This window comes from Diospyros lotus, chromosome 15 (genome assembly GCF_014633365.1).
Source record: "Diospyros lotus cultivar Yz01 chromosome 15, ASM1463336v1, whole genome shotgun sequence".
Taxonomy (NCBI): domain Eukaryota; kingdom Viridiplantae; phylum Streptophyta; class Magnoliopsida; order Ericales; family Ebenaceae; genus Diospyros; species Diospyros lotus.
The window spans coordinates 30667358-30686814 of NC_068352.1; the positions used below are offsets into that span (position 1 = coordinate 30667358).

General features: G+C 34.0%; 2 protein-coding genes across 2 annotated transcripts; both read left to right on the top strand.

The window, feature by feature from the left end:
• Nucleotides 1–6282: 6282 nt before the first annotated feature.
• Nucleotides 6283–8450, top strand: LOC127792319 (probable glycosyltransferase At5g03795). The gene is made up of 3 exons (XM_052322773.1): nt 6283–6751; nt 7129–7477; nt 7566–8450. Exons 1-3 carry the CDS (start codon nt 6330–6332, stop codon nt 8226–8228), a joined length of 1434 nt encoding a protein of 477 aa, XP_052178733.1. The 5' UTR covers nt 6283–6329; the 3' UTR covers nt 8229–8450.
• A 5503-nt stretch (nt 8451–13953) lies between these two features.
• Nucleotides 13954–14776, top strand: LOC127792320 (heavy metal-associated isoprenylated plant protein 46-like). Its single transcript, XM_052322774.1, has 3 exons — nt 13954–13983; nt 14140–14218; nt 14316–14776. Exons 1-3 carry the CDS (start codon nt 13978–13980, stop codon nt 14627–14629), a joined length of 399 nt encoding a protein of 132 aa, XP_052178734.1. The 5' UTR covers nt 13954–13977; the 3' UTR covers nt 14630–14776.
• The last annotated feature ends 4681 nt before the right edge of the window (nt 14777–19457 follow it).

The following is a 19457-nucleotide window of genomic DNA, read 5'->3' on the forward strand; positions in this document are numbered from 1 at the left end:
TTTTATATAAGATTATGTATAGCGATATAAAATTAGGATTGCTTTCTTGACAGATTAAAGAATGACCAAAGACTTCACTATATTTGAAGACCCGTATATGGTGGGGTATTTTTATGTAACTTCTTTGTGATTTCTGATGGCACTTGAGGCTTTCTGTGGCTGTGGATTATTTATTTATTTATTTCTTTTACAAATTCCATCCCTTCAGTAACCATCACAACGAGCTTGAATACAACACTATATATATACACATATGCATAAGTCAACGCGATGTCGTTTCAACTCTAAACCGTGTTTGGGCCCCCGGCTTCCCAGCACTCTTCGGTGTTCGCCTTCTACTTCATGTTGAGTCATTGAGGCAAACAAGAGTACTTTTCAAAATTAATTTTTCATTTTCAAATTTCATTCAAATTTAAAATAACGTTTTTATGCAGCATAAGAAAATGACGAACTTGGCAGCATAATACAATTCAAATAAAAATTAAAGTTATAGTTGAGAGAGAACTTAAAAGAATGTGAAATTATTCCTCAATTCTTAGGAATAAAGATATGTTATTATTTATTTGAAATCAACATATGTCTCAATTAATAGACAATAAAAAAGGGACATGCGTTCCCTACCCAAAGTTTGACCTAAGAGATTTGTCCCCTATCTCGTACAATAGACTAAACTTTGGAAATCTCGGCAAAAATCTTTATAATAATCTTTTTCAAGATATTCACTTTTCTTATAAAAGTGACACTCAATGTTCTTTATAAGCATCTTTTGAAAAAACATTTAGGTTGCATTCACTTTGTTATTTTTAAATTATTTTTAATTTTTAATTTTCTAAAATAATAAAAATACATTCTCTTTACTGTTTTTAAAAATACATTTTTAAAAACAAAATAAAATTTATAAAGAAAACTCAAAACAATAAAAAGTTATTTTGAGTGTTTTCATCCAAAACAAACTTTAAATTCAAAACACATTTATTTATTTATTTATTTATTTATTCATATTTTATTATTATAATGAAAAAAAATATTACAAAATTCATTAACTTTAAAATGTATATATTTTTAATAATATGTTAACATTAAATATTTCTAATTTAATGAATAATCAAATTTATTGAATAAAATATCATTAAAAAATTATTTTCAAAATTTCAAAGAGAACGCGTTTTCTAATTTTTTGTTTTAAAAAATAATTTTTCAGAATGACAAAGAGAATGTATTTTTAATTTTTTAAAAACAGACTATCGAAATAAAAAAATTGAAAATAAATTCAAAACTCAAAACTAAAAATTAAAAAGTAAATAGAACGCAGTCTTAGGTTGTAAGCATCTTTCTTTTGGCTCTTTCTACATTTATTTTTTAAAAATTATTTCCAACTTCATAATAGCTCGGGAAATGAGCTCTTAGATTCCTTAATTTTTTTCTCCTCTTGAATGAAATGAGTATATTTGTAACGCCCCGTAAATGGTAATTAATTTAATTTTAAGGTAATTTAATTTAAAAGAAATGTTAAGATAATTTGTGGTGATTAAATAAAATTAAATTATGTGATTTTAAGGAAATAAGAAATTAAGATAATTAATTTTGTTATTTTAGAAATTTCTGGAATTAGAGAAAAATTAAAATAAATTCAATTGTGGGATTTTTATAAGTTCCGGGTGTTAATGTAATTAATTAAGTGGGTGTTTGTGTATATAATGGAAGTTGAGGGTGGCTGGTGCGGTTTCCATAAAAGGGACCAAGGGTTCCTTTAAATTTAATGGTTGTAGTATAAGGTTAAGGGCGTGCGGGTGGCGCGGGCAGTACGCGGGATCGATCCGCGGGTGCTGCATGCGCGAGGCCGAGATTTTGGGCTGATTTTTAATCAACCAGGCGTCCAAAACGATGTCGTTTTGGGATAAAGGCGGTGGCCTCCAGCGGCCGCCCCAGCGCTGCCACGTGGTCGCCCCTCAGCCGCTCCTTTTGCACGAATTTAAGCCCAATTTTGGGCATGTTTTTACAGTAACCAGCAACCAAAAAAATTTACAGAAAGAACCAGCGTGCACGCAGGGAAATTTTAGAAATTTGGAGCCAAAAATTCAGATAAAATCCCGTTTAATTCCAGAGTTAATATTTCAGGTATGTAGACAAGCTAGTAATTAATATTCTATGCGGTCAAAATTTTGTTTAGGGTTCAATTTTATTAATTTTGACAATAATTGCAATATTGCAGTTTGTATAACTTTGACTGCGTTTGGTCAAATCGAGTCTAATGCTATCTTCGGAAAGGCAAGTTCTTTATACCCTCATTGTCGATTCTTTCGTTATCAATTTATTTGACCTCCCTTCGTTGGTTTCAGCTGTTAATAAATTATAGAATTTAAAACGATTTGTTTTAAAATTTAATTTATTAAACTGGTCTCGAGGGTTTTATTCGTTAGTTGCCTACGGGGGTTTGTGCCACCCCCAAGCCTATGGGAATGGTGTCGTACTCACCCGGGGCTAGGTTCTTAGCTGTTCGGGTATTATTATGAATTTTTGGTTATTTATTGGCTAGAGCGGTTGTGTAGTGGGGGCAAGGATCGGCTGTTTGGTGACGGTGTGACTGTCGTACGGTCTATCTTAGGCCGTCAGATGGTATCTCCTGGTCATTGACCGCTGACCGGTGCCAGGCACTGCTGACTAGCTCTGCCGTTATGTGATTATAGCATGATCTGATATCATTTTATTCTTGTAGCATGGTTTGGTATGCACATGGGTACGGGCTGCATGTTGGGATTATCATGATTTGATTATGCTTGATCACGGATATTCTAGATTGGTCAGGTTGCATCCAACACGGGCATATGCATCGCATATGATTTACTATATGGGTGGAGCGTGGCCTGATGCCTGGATGTATGGGTGCCTTGTATCACGTGGATGCTCATTACGTCATTGCATTTTATATGCATTGCATGGTTACTGGTAGTATTTAGTTCTCGGACGGGAGTACTGTTCCGAGAGAGCCTATGGCTTGGGTGTCGAGAGTACCGACATGGACGGGTGACGGGAGTATCGACCCGGGACAATGCGCATAGGTTTGTTGGAGATCCATGTTGCCTTTCAAGGCAGCGGCAGGTTGGTAGAGGACTTGGGTGCCAGGTGTTTTATGTGGGCCCCAATGACCGTTATGTGTTTTTATTATGCGGCACTGTTGCGTTGTTGCATCACATGACTTGTGTGTACATGTGGGTTTATATTTGTAGTGGTCTCCTCTTCTGTTTCATTTATAGCCTTTATTTTCATATAAACTTGCCGAGTCTTGCGACTCACCTTGCTTTCCATCATTCCAGGTAAGGGTAAAGCAAAAGTCGAGGGCAAGGACAGCGCCACCTAGCAGCCAACCGTGTCGATAGGGTGTACAGTTAGCTGCCCCCATCTTCTCTGATATTTTGTTAGGAGTTCTGACTCTCATTTTTTACTTTGCCCGGTTGTTCCTTGTATCTTTTATTTGTTGGCACATGTGTCTGTATATTTTTATATACTCCTGGATCGCTGTTCCAGTAGGGCACCTATAGGCGTGCATGTATATTGTTTTGTTTCCGCTGTTGTATTTTTCGTATGTATGCATGCCAGGGTATTTTTGTCTTATGTCTATTTCTCTTTCCTCTATGTAAGCGCTTTCGTTCGGATAGACCGAGAGGTTAGGATATCCAGGCAGGGGTGCTTACAATATTGATCGATTCATTTATATTCTACTTATTTTTTATAGTGTTGTAATTTATTTGAAATGACTCGTATTGCTTAGGAGACAAGAAATTAAGTATAAACTCTATTAAGAAATACTCATCCATGATTATCTCCAAGTCTTTAATTGCGTTGCTAAAGCCGTCATTTCCAAAATATATTCATGCATGGCACAAAAATCATCATATTTAATGGTGGTCAATGTACTCATTAATGTACCAACAAGAGATTTATCAATAATTTGAGAACGTTTTTTTCACAAATTTCATAAGTTTCTCAGCATTTTTAGTTTTGGGAAGAGCTGATGTTACGTTGTATGCAATTGTTGTTCGCATAAATATCAGGCATAATCTGTTCAACCTCACCCATACTTTATATAAATCTCTCTGATCATAGGGCTTATATCAGTGAGATCATCAAGTTTTTCAATTCGGAGTGCCAAGTCAAGATTCATAACACTTAAGTGAAACTAAACTTGTTCACTCTAATTGAAGAAATTTAATCCATTAAAAAAAGGAACAAATGATACATGCGAATATGTTGAAACATTACAAATTGTAATACCTGGGAATTTGCAAAAGTGCTCAGGAGTAATTTATCTTGGGGTGAAAAATAAAACTTTCAAAAGATTATGGCTATAATGTAATTTTCGATACTGTAATTTTCGATACAATTGTGAATAACCGAATCAATTACAGAGAGTGTCTTAGAGTTGAAATGTCTAAGAAAAATGATATAGTACTAATCAGCATTTCGAGACATGATTTATGGCATTGAAAGAAGTTAGATTAGAAACGAATTTCAGTATAGCTAGAATATAATTATGATTTAAGCTGAAAAACTAAATTGTCGTAGGGGAGTTCCGAAAAGTCAACGGAACCCTGAGGGGACTTTGATTTTTCATAAGAATCAATATTGAAGTGGTTTTGAGATGAAACAATAGGCCAGTGAGGGCGTTGGTATTAAATCGTCTTTATCGAGTAATATTGGAGTTATTAATTTTACATTTTCAGTATCATAATGTAAATTAATCTGATATTTGAGAATAAATTATAATTAGAGAAATATTTAAATAAAATGGAGATGAAATGTGAGATTTAAATATGAAATTTTTTATATATATTAGTATAATATATATATATATGTGTGAGGGGGCACTTTTGCAACATTTAAGGGCATTGGGCTGAGAGAAGTGCCGAAAGAGAGAGTGATGGCCCAGAATTGCTGCAAGTTGAAAGCTTTTGGCAGAAAAGATTGAAGAAATTCTGCAAGAAAATTTGGAACAAGGAAGAAATTGAGGAGATTAATGAATAATATATATATGTGTGTATACTTGCGTGCTTGGAGACCAAGCATTTACAGTGAATGTGAGAAATTAAATCTAATTTTTCTCTTATTTGAGAGCCATGACAGAGAGGGAGAGAACGAAAGTGTGAGTAGAGAGAGAATGAAGAGAGAGAGAGAGAGAGATGGAGGCTGGCTAGTTGCAGCGGCAAGAAGAAGCAACAGCGGCCATTGCCGCAAGCTTCACGCGGCCATGGCCGACGCGAAGCAGGATGGTGATCAGGGCAGTGGCAGCAGCAAGCGCGCGGTGGCACGGGGTGGTGCTCGGAAGCGACAGAGAAATTGGTATCATCATTCAATTAACATATATTATTAAATAGTGATTATTTTAAAAAATTATAAAATTAAACAGAAAAATTATAAAATCAAAGGATAATGCATATATTATGATTAACATACACGATTTATAATTTTTTTGTTGAATTTTATAATTTTTTTAAAAAATTACTATTTAATAATATGTATTAATTGGATGATGTGATTAATTTTTATTGGGGGGGGGGGGGGGGGGGGGGGGGGGTGGGGGGGAAGAAGAGAGTAGATCCGGGCTCCAAGGAGACCTGCTGATCTTCCACATCGGGCCTTGGGCCGTGCAAAGACATATACTCAAGGACTCTTTCTCATCATTCATATAATTCAATGTATTTGTACTTTAATATAAAATTTAGTCATTATTTATATTATTTAATTATTCATATTATTAGTTATTTTAATATTTTATTAATTTTTTAAAAAATAATTAATAATAATTATCAAATTACATATTAAATTAAATTTTATTGGTATCTTAATTATAAATTAAAGTTTAATAATTTTTTTAATAACTTAGTCCCGACCTTTTGCATGGAAAGAATTGATGGGTTTTTCTGGTTCTCTCTCTCTCTCATGTGACAAAAGTCTAAACTTTATATTAATTATTATGTTATAAGTCCTTTTATGAGTTATTATGTTAAAATATTCGAGTCCATAACCTCACATTTACTATAAAATAGAGTGACTCTTGACAAAGTGTAGGCTGTGAAGCTTTGTCAGACCCATCAAGAATCCCACAAAGCTGGACATAGACACTCCATTTTAAAATCCAATGTTGGCTCATGGGAATACTATTGGAATGCAGCAAAGAATAACCCTGTTTGAAGCAATGCATATATCCAATATCCAATGCATCTCAATTCACCATATCTCTGCATCATCTTTCTCCTCCATGTCCCTTGGATCCATTAATATCATCATTGGTTCTATAGAAGAAGCAAAAACCAAGAGCCATCAGTCCAAAGATGAAGACTCTTTGGTCCAATTCATCTAATTTCTGCTCCTCAATCTCCATTCTTCTGCTCCTTCTTGCCGCCTCTTTACTTGTCATCTCGCTAGTGGATTTCACACTCAGTCCAGAGAGAGCTTCCGCGATCTCATTGCAGCCTCCATGGAAATGGAGAATCGACTCTTTTAGCTCTTATTCTTTGGCTTTAAATGCAGAGCTGGACATTAATGGAACTTCTGGCGATCATCTGGTTCAGGAACAAGAGAAGCCATCCACAAGAAGCCTGAAAAGCAAGTTGCAGAGGATTGAAGCAGCTTTAGCAAAAGCAAGGTCTTTGATCAGAGAAGCAGCTCAGAACAAGAACATGACATCAGTTCATCAAGATCCGGACTATGTTCCTCAAGGCCCCATCTACAGGAATGCTAATGCATTTCACCGGTATATATAGCATACCCAGTTCAATTCCGCCATGATTTATTAGTTTATCGACCACATTTTTCCGGGAAAATTTAAGGAAATGTATATTTTCCCGGATTACGTGAAATTGTTGACTCTCCCCGACAAAAGCCCTCAACTAAGAATGGGCTGTCCTTATAGGAGGGTTGCCATTATAATGCAATCAACTTTTAGCCGCATCAAGCATCAAGTAAATAGAAGCGTGACGTGTAGAATATAAACAAAAGATTGCTCCTTTCTCTACAAGGGCCTTTACACAGTAAAATTGGATGATTATATATATACTTACAAATCACATTGAACAATCTCTTATATCTTATTAATTTGAACATGCTCTCATTGTCGTTAAAATTGGGCAGGAGCTACCTAGAAATGGAGAAGCTGATGAAGATATATGTGTATGAAGAAGGAGAGACGCCATTGTTCCACAACGGCCCTTGCAGAAGCATATACTCTTCAGAAGGGAGGTTCATCATGGAGATGGAGAAGGGCAGCTTTTACAGAACCAGAGATCCCAACGAAGCTCTCCTCTATTTCCTTCCATTTAGCGTGGTGATGATGGTTCAATACCTCTACGTCCCCGGCGCCCCCGAGTTCCACGCCATCGGCCGCACGGTCGCCGACTACATCCATGTCATTTCCCGGCGCCATCCCTTCTGGAACCGGAGCCTCGGCGCCGACCATTTCATGCTCTCTTGCCATGACTGGGTAAGTAAATTAAATCCCCCTAGCAGCTGGCTCTCAATTTTCCCACTGGTTTTCTTGACTGTCTTGTTCGTTTCCCGGGAAAATGCAGGCACCACACACGAGCTCCTACGTGCCGGACCTGTTCAACAACTCCATCAGAGCTCTCTGCAATGCCAACACCTCCGAAGGCTTCAACCCCTCCAAAGACGTCTCGCTTCCAGAAATCCATCTCAAGACCGGAGAAATCTCCGGCCTCCTCGGCGGCCCCTCCCCGTCGAAACGCCCACTCCTTGCCTTCTTCGCCGGCCGATTACACGGCCACATACGGCGGGTCCTCCTAGATCACTGGAAGCAGAAGGACCCGGACCTCTTCGTCGTCGACGAGCTTCCGGCCGGCGTTTCCTACGAATCGATGCTCCGGAAGAGCCGGTTCTGCCTGTGTCCGAGCGGCTACGAGGTGGCGAGCCCGAGAGTCGTGGAGGCGATCTACGGCGGCTGCGTGCCGGTGCTGATCTCCGACGGGTACGTGCCGCCGTTCAGCGACGTGCTGAACTGGAAGGCGTTTTCGGTGGCCGTTCCGGCGAGGGAAATAACGAACTTGAAGAAGATACTGACGGCGATATCGCGGGGACAGTACTTGAGGATGCAGAGGAGAGTTAAACTGGTGCAGCGGCATTTTGTGATCAATGGAGCTCCCAAGAGATTCGACGTTTTCCATATGATCATCCACTCCATTTGGCTCCGACGATTGAACATTCAAATCCATGATTGATCCGGATCAAGATGTCAAAAGTTAATTTTGTGTTTCGGCTTGAATTTTAAACCTAGATTATTTTTGGTTTGGACATATTCAATTTTCTCGCTTTCTTTCTTTTTGAAGATTTGGGCTCGAAGAAATCAAAACCTAGATTGATTCCGGTTCGAACAATTTCAATTTCCTGTCTCTTCTCTCTTTCGAAGGTTTGGTTTGAAGCTTAGATTAAGTTTGAAGAAAACAAACCCATATCTTCTTCATTTTAGTTCCATGTTATCTTCTTTGTATCTAGTCTTAATTCTTTTTCGATTTTAGTTTGGACAATTTAATCAAAACTTGGGCATATTTTTCAACGGGCCTTGTTATATTGCCGTGTTGGCTTGTTGGGATGGGTGGATGTGTGGGTCTTACAACCCCATAGGATCCACACTCTCCTCTTAATTTATTCAGATCGAACAATAGAATAATATCGTGTTTTTCAATACAAGTTCGTCCTAATTTTTTTGAACATGATCTACAACGGTCATCAATAATGTCATCGCTAATTATTTATAATTTTTATGAGACATAATTATCATAATATTGAAATATTATATGACTATGTGAGACATAACTGTCATAATATTGAAATATTAGTTCTTTACCTTTTGTCTTTTGTCTGCCACTGCGCACTGTGGAAAATATTCTCCAACAAGACGAGAGATTAATAAGTAATAGTTCATTCTTTTTTTATATGCCAAACATCATACATTCGTAACCTCATATACTACTACTTTTACCAAATATTAAGGGTGAGTAATATTTTGATAAAATCAAAATAATTGAATAAAAATGTTAAAATTATCGGTTCAGTTCAAATTCTAAGTTGGTTTGGTTCAATTTTCAAATTTAACAATTTCATTTATTTTGATCGATTCGGTCTCTTTACTAAAAAAAACCAAAATAACTGAACCGATTGAAATGTCAAAAATGATGTCATTTTTGCATTTTGTTATTTTGATTTTTTTGGTTGATTCAATTTTTTATATTTTATATTTTTTTATTTATTTAGTTTGAGAATCTATTTGGTCAATTCAATTTGGTTTTTGACACAGATTTGGTCTATTTAATTTGAGCAATTACCAAATCGATCGAATGCTTACCTCTACTATTATGCCCAATGATAATCCTAAGTCTAAGGAAAAAGGCCCACATGCCCATTGAAAGACTTATATAGATGAGAGATTGAGGTGGGAGACTCGCGAAAGATTTGCTCAAAGAAAGTCATTGAAAAACCCAAGAGAAACTCGCAATAGACTTGGTTAGGGGAGACTCGTGACACGAGAAGCTTGCAGGAGACTTGACCGAGGGACTCGCAAGAGACTCTTGAGAGGCTTGCAGGAGACTTGACAAAGGGACTCACAAGAGATTCTTGAGAGGCATGTAGGAGACTTGGCAGAATCACCCTCAGCTTGAGTGACCCTCCGTCTAATTAATTGAGATCGAGATCGAGTGACATCACTTGGGAACCTCTCTTGATGCTTTTGAGAGATCTTCCTGAGAATTCATGAGTCATTTAACAATTTTTATTTGAAAGATTCTTGTTACCCAACTATTCTGATATCCTTACCTACAAATTTGGAAGAGAATCTGAAATATCTGTCGAAAATTGTAGGTCTCCCTCCACCCGTCAATCTCCTTACTCTTATAAATAGAAGACTCTTTCTCTAATACAAGTATGCACACAACACTTGTTTTCTACATTCTATGATTTGGCTATGAAATTGACAACATCGGAGGGTCTATGAGTAAGGCTTACTAGTGCCCCTAACTAGTTTGTTTCTTACATGTCACTTGAAGACTACACCTAAAAACACTCTCTCGCACAAAGAAATTTTAGTCATTCTAATGAAGGTTCATTGCTTTGAACATCAATATTAGACAGGTTCACCGAATCAGAAGCAGATGGTGATGGTGTTGCTGGACTTGCATTTTGAGAAATTTAGGATTTTTTTCTTCGAGGAAGTAGAGTAAAATTTTACTGCATACCACAACTCATGCCAACAATGTAGAAATGTAGAAGTAGACTTTTGCAAGCTTTTGTACATCTTTACTATTTGAGAAATCTAATAAGTTAAAAACAATGTCAATAACAATGATTATCAACATGATATCAATAATTAGCAACAAAAGGATACGATTAAATTTATCTTATCTCGTTCTGTTATTCTACTTTGATTTTTGTCATTGTAGACCAATGATGCATCAACTAATTGAGAATTTGATCATATTCAAACTCTTTATATTGATAGAAATAGACATGAACTCTTTTTCAATACCTTTGTTTTGATTGATCGTTATTGTGTATAGCATCTATACTAATATTTAGCCATATTGAAACGAGTATCAAATTCTCTTACGTTGAGAATTTTTTTTTTTTTCGTTTCTTTCTATAAGTGCTAACTTGGGATGAATTAAGTTGAAATGGAGTGGTCGTCACATTCACATACTCGTCTTGAATATTCTGATCATTGTTGAGTAAATTTGTGTAGTAATATTTATTATTATCCCCCTTCATGGCAAACAAAAGGTAATTGGTCAACTTGTGTAAAAAATCACACACACAAAAAAAAAAAAAAAAACCTATAGAGAGAGAAAGATTGAATCAATACTCTTATTAATTATAGTAACCAAAATCACAAAAAAATAACAAATTTAGCTAAATCAATATTGAAACCCAATTCAAATTAAATATAAAAAATAATACACCAATAGCCCAAATATGCTAAATCAATACTCAAATCTAATTCAAATTATACACAAAAACAATACATCCGTCCAAATATGCTAAAAAGCACAAAAAGCAGCAAAGAGCAGACAAAACACAAATCCCAAACAACAATTAACACAATGAGCAACAAAGATAGATCAAACAAACACAAATTAAAGATATATCAAACAAAACACAAATGAATAATCAAAGACTAATTCAATAACTACTATTTCAAAGACAAATTCTTTGTGCTTTTTTATTGTCTCATCCCATCATATACTAGGAGGGTTTTTGTATGCATATATTCTTTCATAAATTAAATCCTTTGTTATTTCAAATCACAGCCTAATTTATTGTCATTCTTGCTTATGAGAAAAAAAAAATCATCATGCTTAAATTTTTGAATCTTTCTTCAAATGCACAAAATCAATAATCAAATACATAAATATACAATATCAATCATCAAATACACAAATTAATAAATAAATCTCTAAAATCAAATACACAAACCCTATCACTATTCACCTCCCGCCGTCGCATCTATTCATCGTTGTCCGCGTCTACTTGTCATCATCGATGTGTCTGTTCACCCCATTGAGTGGTTATCTTCTTTGGCCACGAGTCTGTTCCGATCGTTGTCTCTGACCGCCTGAATCCTCTGTCTCCAAATCAGTTGCAACTGTTGCAGAGAATCTCTTCAAAAATAGAAAAGGTCAGTGCACAAATCAAACCAAAATATAGATCAAATCAAGATCGTAAGCAAACAGAAAAAAAAATACTCCATGTTTCAAACGCTCAAGGCTCAAATCTGAAGACCAGTCACCACTCTTGGTAACGCCAACGAATAGGGTTCACAAGCCACAAATAAAGCTCTCAAACCATAAGCCCAAACACCTCTCGGCCGAAACACCAAAGAAACTCTCTCTCACCGAAACGATCATAGCCACACAAAGTAGGTTACCACAGAAGGTAGATCGGTCACAAAGACAGTGGGTTCGAAGCACAAAGCCAAGAGAAAGAACTTACCCCCAAAAGAGAACCCAAATCTGAATATATAAAAAGCTTCTAGCGATATCAGAGGAACCGCCCTTCTCACACAAGGAAATGTGGCTGAATACATGAAAGGAAACAACATCCACAAAAGGCAAGAATGCCTCCATTGCTATTGGATGAACAATGACATAAGCGATGAAGCAATCGGCCAAGATAGGAAACACAAGAGAGGGGGAAAAGCTAGGGTTCGACCGAGAGAAGAGAATATGCCAAACAGATGGCTAATGGGCTAAGTTTAGTGGGCTTCACCTTACTTGAGCAAATGGGCCGAGATCCATTTTCCTCTAAAGTGGGTAATGGGCTTGTGGTCAGACTTCTAAAATGGGCTGCTAAAAGAAAATTGTGACAGTCTTGGATCCTTCAATCTCGAGCCGAAACCTATGAAGACCCACTCGAAAAATCGTCATGATCTCATGCCTTAGAGAACAAAAAAACAACAGCAACTGTGGGCCTCTTTCAATGGGAAATCGGCTGCAATCGATGATGACCGTTGCGGGAGTGCAAACTCTTGTTTTGATCGTTGTGGGGCAAGATGGTGAGGACTGCTTGGATGACCTCGATTGCCAAATTTGGCGAGATGTCTTGGGATCACTATCAATTTGGCGATGGTGAGCACCGTTGGACTTCAGAAATTAGATTGCATTCCCTAAGAATTTGACTTGGGTGAGGGAAATAACAACCTTTTTGCAGATAGCCTTAATAGTTCAATTGGTCAATGCGTCTTCATTGCATCCCTAAGAATTTGACTTGTGTGAGGGAAATGACAACCTTTTGCAGATAGCCTTAATAGGTCAACTGGTCAATGCGTCTTCCGGGCACCTGGTGATCCAAGGGTGGGGCTTCCCACCCCCCTCTCATTGAAATTATTTTTTGTTTTACTTCACATAAATTTTAACCCAATAATATAAATAAAATATATACTATTATAGAATGCTAACAAATGTTGTTAATATTGTTACAATTATATAAATAAAATATAACATATTTAGAAAAATTAGAATATAAGTTATAATTAATTGTATATGCAAAATCCAATCAAAACGGGCATATTTAGTAAAAGATTTAGAAAAAATCAAACTAAAAGAACTCACAAAAAAACCCACCCTAAGTTAAACTAATAGCGATCCACAATTGACTTCTTGTTTTAACTAATTATATATACGGAGATTCTATATAATTTATAAACATTTTTAGAGGTTTGGATAATTTATTTATTTATTTTGTTGATCGGTCCTTTTTTTTGAGGTAACATTATTTTTAAATCTCAATAAATTTAGATAAAAAATTATCTAAATTATAAAAAAATTAAATATAATTTTGTGAAAGATGTGAAGATGATTCATGGTAGACTGTGGGAATGCTCAAAGTCGTGATTTAGATTTATTTACATTTTTCCGTGTGAACCAATAATTCATACCAACCAAAAGGATGCGTCACGTGGAAAAAGAACTTCATTAATAACCAAATAGTTAACAAAGACGAGCATCATTAGTTGTTAATTAGGCTAAATTTATATTTTTATCTCAATATTTTTTTTTATTTTTTATGTTGTTGTTAAATTTTTTATATTTTTAATTACACCTATAAATTTATATTTTCTAGTCAATTTAATCTTTATAATTTAATATTTTTTTCATATAATAATTCGAACTTTTCATTGTTTCAATTATACCCTTTTACCTGCATTTTAAAGTTAATTTAATCAAATATAAGGATATAATTAAAATAATAAAAAATTTAACTAACTATAAAATATGTAAAAGTATATACTCAAAATATGAATTTGGCCTCCTAAAGAGAGACCCAAACTTGTCTCTAAATGTGAAACCCATGAAACTTCGGCGAAATTGATCCCTCATTTGGGTGATGAAAATCAGCCCAAGTATCTGTATATAAATAGTGATGCATGGTATGGGAGCTAGGCATTGCCATCTCTTCTCTCCCTCTCTCTCTCTCTCTACGATGAAGGTAAGTGACATTCTGATCAAAATTAACAAGAAACTAACTTCACTTCTGTTTTCAATTACTATCTACATATATAGTAATTAATGTTAATGGGTTGTTAATTAATTGTATGTTTGTATGTATATATAAATAAATATATACAAACAAACAATTATGCAGCGAAAGGTGGTCATTAAGTTTGGCATGAAGAACAACAAGTCTCGCTCCAAAGTCCTCACCACTGCAGCTGGATTTACAGGTACGTATGTATATATATATATAGACACACACATATCACATGATCTCATGATTTGAGCCGAGTTGATTCAGTGCGTGTTTGGATGATTAATTTCAAGGGGTGGAAGAGGTGGCCTTGAAAGGGGAGGACCAGATAGCGGTGGCCGGAGATGGGATCGACTCGGTGGCGCTGACCACCTTGCTGAGGAAGAAAGTGGGCCACGCCGAGCTAGTGAGCGTCGAGTCGCCGGCGCCGGAGGGGAAGAAAGACAACCCCGGAGCCGGAGGAGATGGCCAGAAAACGGTGGAGCCCATAGTGCAATACGCCATGCCGAGTTGTACTTACTACTACCCAGCATATGGAAGCAGCTGTAGTTTGCCTGTTTGGGTTGAAGAAGTCCATGGACCATCGTCCTTGTGCTCCATCTTGTGAGGACAGGAACAAATCAAGAATTCATTACAAGGTTTGTATTCTAATAAAGAAATAGATATATAATTACTTTTGATAGTGAATAAATTTATTGTCTTTACGATAAATAATATCGCAAGGAAAGTTGCTATAAAATTAATAATAAATCATCTAATAATGTAATTGTTAATTAGTATGGATTAATCTTACAAGTGAGAGATATATTATAATTTATTATATAAATGTAGCAAAGTTGACTCAAGGTTACGCTAGTTATGTCTTAAGTCTTATTCTTGTGGCTCAGGTTGCCCTTTTTCAGCATTTCAAAGAGTATTTTTATATTGATTTTTTTGCTTTTTAACACTTAAAGATCAATAGCTCATATTGTTTATCCTTAGAGATTTAAAACTTTCAAAATTCAAAAAATAAATATAAAATAATTTCACAAGACAAGAAAAGGAGTTAGGTGAGAATAAGAAATCAATTAAACAAAATTCATAAAAAAAATCATAGCATTTTCAAACAAGTCCTATTTATGATTTTTATTTCAAATTTTCATAGATTTACTAATACCTATATAAATTTAAAAAATTCACCAATGTAATTGTTAAAATACTGTTTAGAGTATAGGTTCATAAGATCAGTTATAATATTGTATTTGAGGGCTAATGAAATATTAAATAGAAGTTGTAATCTAAATTGTAATTAGTATTAAGTTGGGGGTTAAACTATAAATATTTTATGTCTTCATTGAGATATCCACCCACTATTATAATTAGAGGGCAAGAGATAGCAAATGAGTAGAGAGTTCTCATTTTTCTATTTGTAATGAGTGTTGATTGTTTCTGAGAGAAAGGCTAGGTGCTGTTAGCTTTGTATTCTGTTTAGTTTATATTTTCTGTTGATTCTATTAAATTTATTCCTAAGATCTAATCTGTGAGTGTGTGAGATGACGTGTGATAAAATTTTTGCCAAGAAAGTAATTCCAGCGGCCCTAGGTATAATAGTAACTTATAATTATTGATGATATTAGGAAGGATCACCAAATATGTCAATGTCCAAACTCTTGCAAAGGTGAGACTTTATCCTCTGGTATAGCTTACGGAGATCAAGTTAGTACTTGAGAAGGAGTTTAGGTAAATATGAGTGAGTCTGTAGAGTCAATTGCATTTATTTTTCAAGGTTTTGTTCATTATATAGGTCAAGTTTGCAATAGTTGAGAGGGAACATTGACAAAAATTTTTAACCAAGATTTTCAAACTCTGGGTAAGATATTTTGAGCATGGACCATTTCCTCAAGTAATAGAGAAGTTAGCAAACCATATATTACGCTCTCACAAACAAAAAAACACGGGATGCAGGGTTGTCATTAAATCAAGCCAAGTCAAGTTTTGTTAACCTTAAACTTGGCTCGTCGAGCCAGATATTCTAGGTTCGAATCTTAAAGTTTAGCTCTAATTGAACATGTTTGTGAGTTTTACTGAATTCAATTTCAGATTATTTATAAATCGAGTTTTAAAATTAGGCTCAAACTCAATTTGTTTATCTTAATGAACAATTTCGAATGAGCTTTTGTTGAGTCAAATACCAAGTCTCTCATGAATGATTTAACTCATTTGCGACTATAATAAGATGTTATGATTGATAAAACACTTAACTTGTCTTGATTAACTCTTCTCAAAAAGGGACCACAAGGGTAAATTTATAAATAATTGATGATTTTATGGTTCCATTATTGGTTATCATGATATTTGTTTTATATAAAATTATGTAGGGCTATTGCTTTCAAGAGGGCACATGAAAGAATGACTGAAGACTTCACTTATGGTGGGGTATTTTTATGTAACTTCATTGTGATTTCTTTTACAAATTGCGTCCCTTCATTAACCATCAGAACAAGCTTGAATATATAACACTATATATATATACACTTATATGTAACACTTTATAAGTAAATATAATATAACCTATTATTTAAATGTTACACGTGGCGTGGGGGATATTTGGTGTATCAAACTTCTATTCTTGTCACGCTCCCAATTAAATTAACAAATAAAAAAAATTAAAAGTCGCCATTGTGGGCCCCTCTTGTGGGGCCCGCGTCGGGCAACATTACGACTTGGCCAACATATCAGCCCTCTTAAAGTCTTAATGTGTTGTTGAAATGTCGCCCTTGCTGTTAACTAAGTCCAAGTTCCGGATACTTCGGGTCAACGCGGCGTCGTTTCAACTCTAAACGCTGATTGGGCTGCCGACTTCCCAGGTCTCTAAACCGTCGTTTCAACGTGACTCACAAAATCTACTGTTTGGAAGAGGTTTAAAAACCATCCAAAGTTTGTTTTCTGGGTCATTTAATATTTTTGAAATTCTATGTGAAATATAATTAGGAAAAATGTTTTTAATTTCTTAAAATGTGTTTTTGTTGTTTGCCTGTAACATGAAAATGTTGCCGAAAGATCATTTTCAGTGTTTGGCTGGCATTTAAAAATTACAATATTTTTTTATTATCAAATCTATAATATAAAGATAACAAAGTATAATAAACACATAATAACAATAAAGATTAAAATATTACAATATTATATATATATATTGTTATGATGTTTAGAGAGAGAAAGAAAGAGCTTGACAAAAGACTAGACAAGAGACGGTGGCCACTGAGAGGTAGAGCGAGATGATGACAATGAGAGGCTGCTTTGGCAATGCAGGCGAAGATTGAGAGAAGTAGATCTTAGAAAGAAGGAATTAGATAGAGACGATGATGGCTTTGATAATGTTGGCGGAGATGAGAGAGGCAAAATCTTAGCAAAGAAGGATGATTAATGTAACTTGTTCGGTGACACAAAGTAGTGGATCTAAACAGAGGTGCAGGCTGATTGAAACAACAACCAGTATAACGACATAGATAAAGGCTAACGAAGTACGACAAAGATAGAGAATGGCCAATTGTTACAGGCAACTCGAGGTTTAACTCGATGGACAAAAGCAAAGAAAGCATTGGAAACTCTACAAAGTGACTTCCTCTTTTCAAGTTGAGAAACCACTTTTCGAAAATCCTTCATCTTTTAGCATTTCATTTTTCATTCATCGAAAACTCATTTCCATAAAAACAAGAAAAGTGTTTTCTACCTAAAAGACAAAACCAAAATGCATTGATATATATATATATATATATATGCAGATCTAGAAATAAATTTTACATAAATTATTTTTAACAAACTTAACCATTCTAATAAATATCAAAAGGTATGGAAAAGGAGGAGAAAAACATAATTGTTGATAGGGTATTTGGTAACTACAATTACAATTCACTAATTATCATTAGCAAAATTTCTTTAAAAAATACATAACCTTCCATAAATAATAAACAACAAGCGATATGCCTACTATATAATTCTTTTTTCCAATTGAAAAATAATGATATTTGAGATAATATTTTTAAAATAATTATTAAGTGGTTGATTTTTTTATTTTTCAATTTTACACATGATATTATTGTATAACCTAAATCGACTTTATTTTAATTTTTAAAATAGGATTTTTGCTAAAGAGTGACTGACAAATTTATTTCATATTTTAAAAAATACAGTTTATATAATTAATTTTTTTAATTAAAAATATTATAATATATATTTTTAATTACAAAGGAAATATAATATTTTTTTATATTTAAAAAATTAACAAATTTATAATATTTTTTAAGAGATTTATTTTCAAATAAAAATAAACTAACATCTCCATAAATTTTGTTCCATTTTTTAAATAAAGATAATAATCTTTTCATTTAAATCATTCTAAATTATATCCTAAAATATAGATATGATATTTATTGAAATTTTATTTTTTACTAAATTTTGTATAAATAAAATTACTTTTAGTTCGGATTGCACTTGTTTTTCTTACAATATGGGCAATAAAATAATTTAATTGTCCCTTAATAAAGTGTATAGGGACAAAGAGTTGTTAGGGCCATTTAACATAGCTCCTACTCCAAAAAATAAGTCAATCTAACTGAAAATACTTAAATTCATTTTCTTTTCTAAGTTAACTTTTTATTTTTTTGAACCAAAACGAATATAGAGATTATCTCGTTATATCTTTTATCAAAAATTCCTTTCTAAGTTAAGTTTTATTTTTGAAAAAAATATAAAAATGAATACGATTTTTGAATAAATATAATTAGAGATATGATGTTGGTTTTAAAATTTTGTTTTAAGAATAGAAATTTTTAAAAGTAGGAGAACTTAATGTATTGTATATAAATAAATTATTTTATTAATAAAATTATATTATCTATCTTAATTTAATAAAATATGTTAATATATAAATTATAAATAAAATTAGACAAAAGATCATGTTATTATTTTAATCTCATGGGGATAGATTGGTACATTCCATTCCCAATAGAATTTGCAGTTCCGAATTTGTGGCTAGGTTACAAGGAAACGAATATAGAAAAGGTTTTCGATATAAAATAATTCTAAAGTCAAAGTCAATCCACAATTAATTATAGATCCCTCAATTTAGGTAGTTGACGTGTGGGTCCAATTAAAAGTCATATGCTTCAGTCTCTCTCTCTCTATATGGTTGTTGGGGAAAGAATATGAAGTAAAAATAAAGTTTTACCAATCAATTATTAATATTTTATGTTTACTTAGAAAGTGGAGATTGGGGCACATATATATATAAATTGTGTCTATTATTATGGCACATGCACAATAAAATGAACACGTGGGGATGATTAACGTTAAGAGACATATATTGACAATATAATTAATGTTGTAAAAATCTTAAAAGTTTAAGAGACGAATTGGTAAAATTAAAATTTCAAAATAAAATTTAAAGGGAGACA

Excerpts from the sequence above, each read along its gene's own strand:
- LOC127792319 (XM_052322773.1), top strand. The coding sequence starts at position 6,330 with ATGAAGACTCTTTGGTCCAATTCATCTAATTTCTGCTCCTCAATCTCC. Across the intron at positions 6,752-7,128 it reads AATGCTAATGCATTTCACCG|GAGCTACCTAGAAATGGAGA; the intron begins GTATATATAGCA and ends AAAATTGGGCAG. Across the intron at positions 7,478-7,565 it reads TGCTCTCTTGCCATGACTGG|GCACCACACACGAGCTCCTA; the intron begins GTAAGTAAATTA and ends GGGAAAATGCAG.
- LOC127792320 (XM_052322774.1), top strand. Across the intron at positions 14,219-14,315 it reads CACTGCAGCTGGATTTACAG|GGGTGGAAGAGGTGGCCTTG; the intron begins GTACGTATGTAT and ends ATTAATTTCAAG.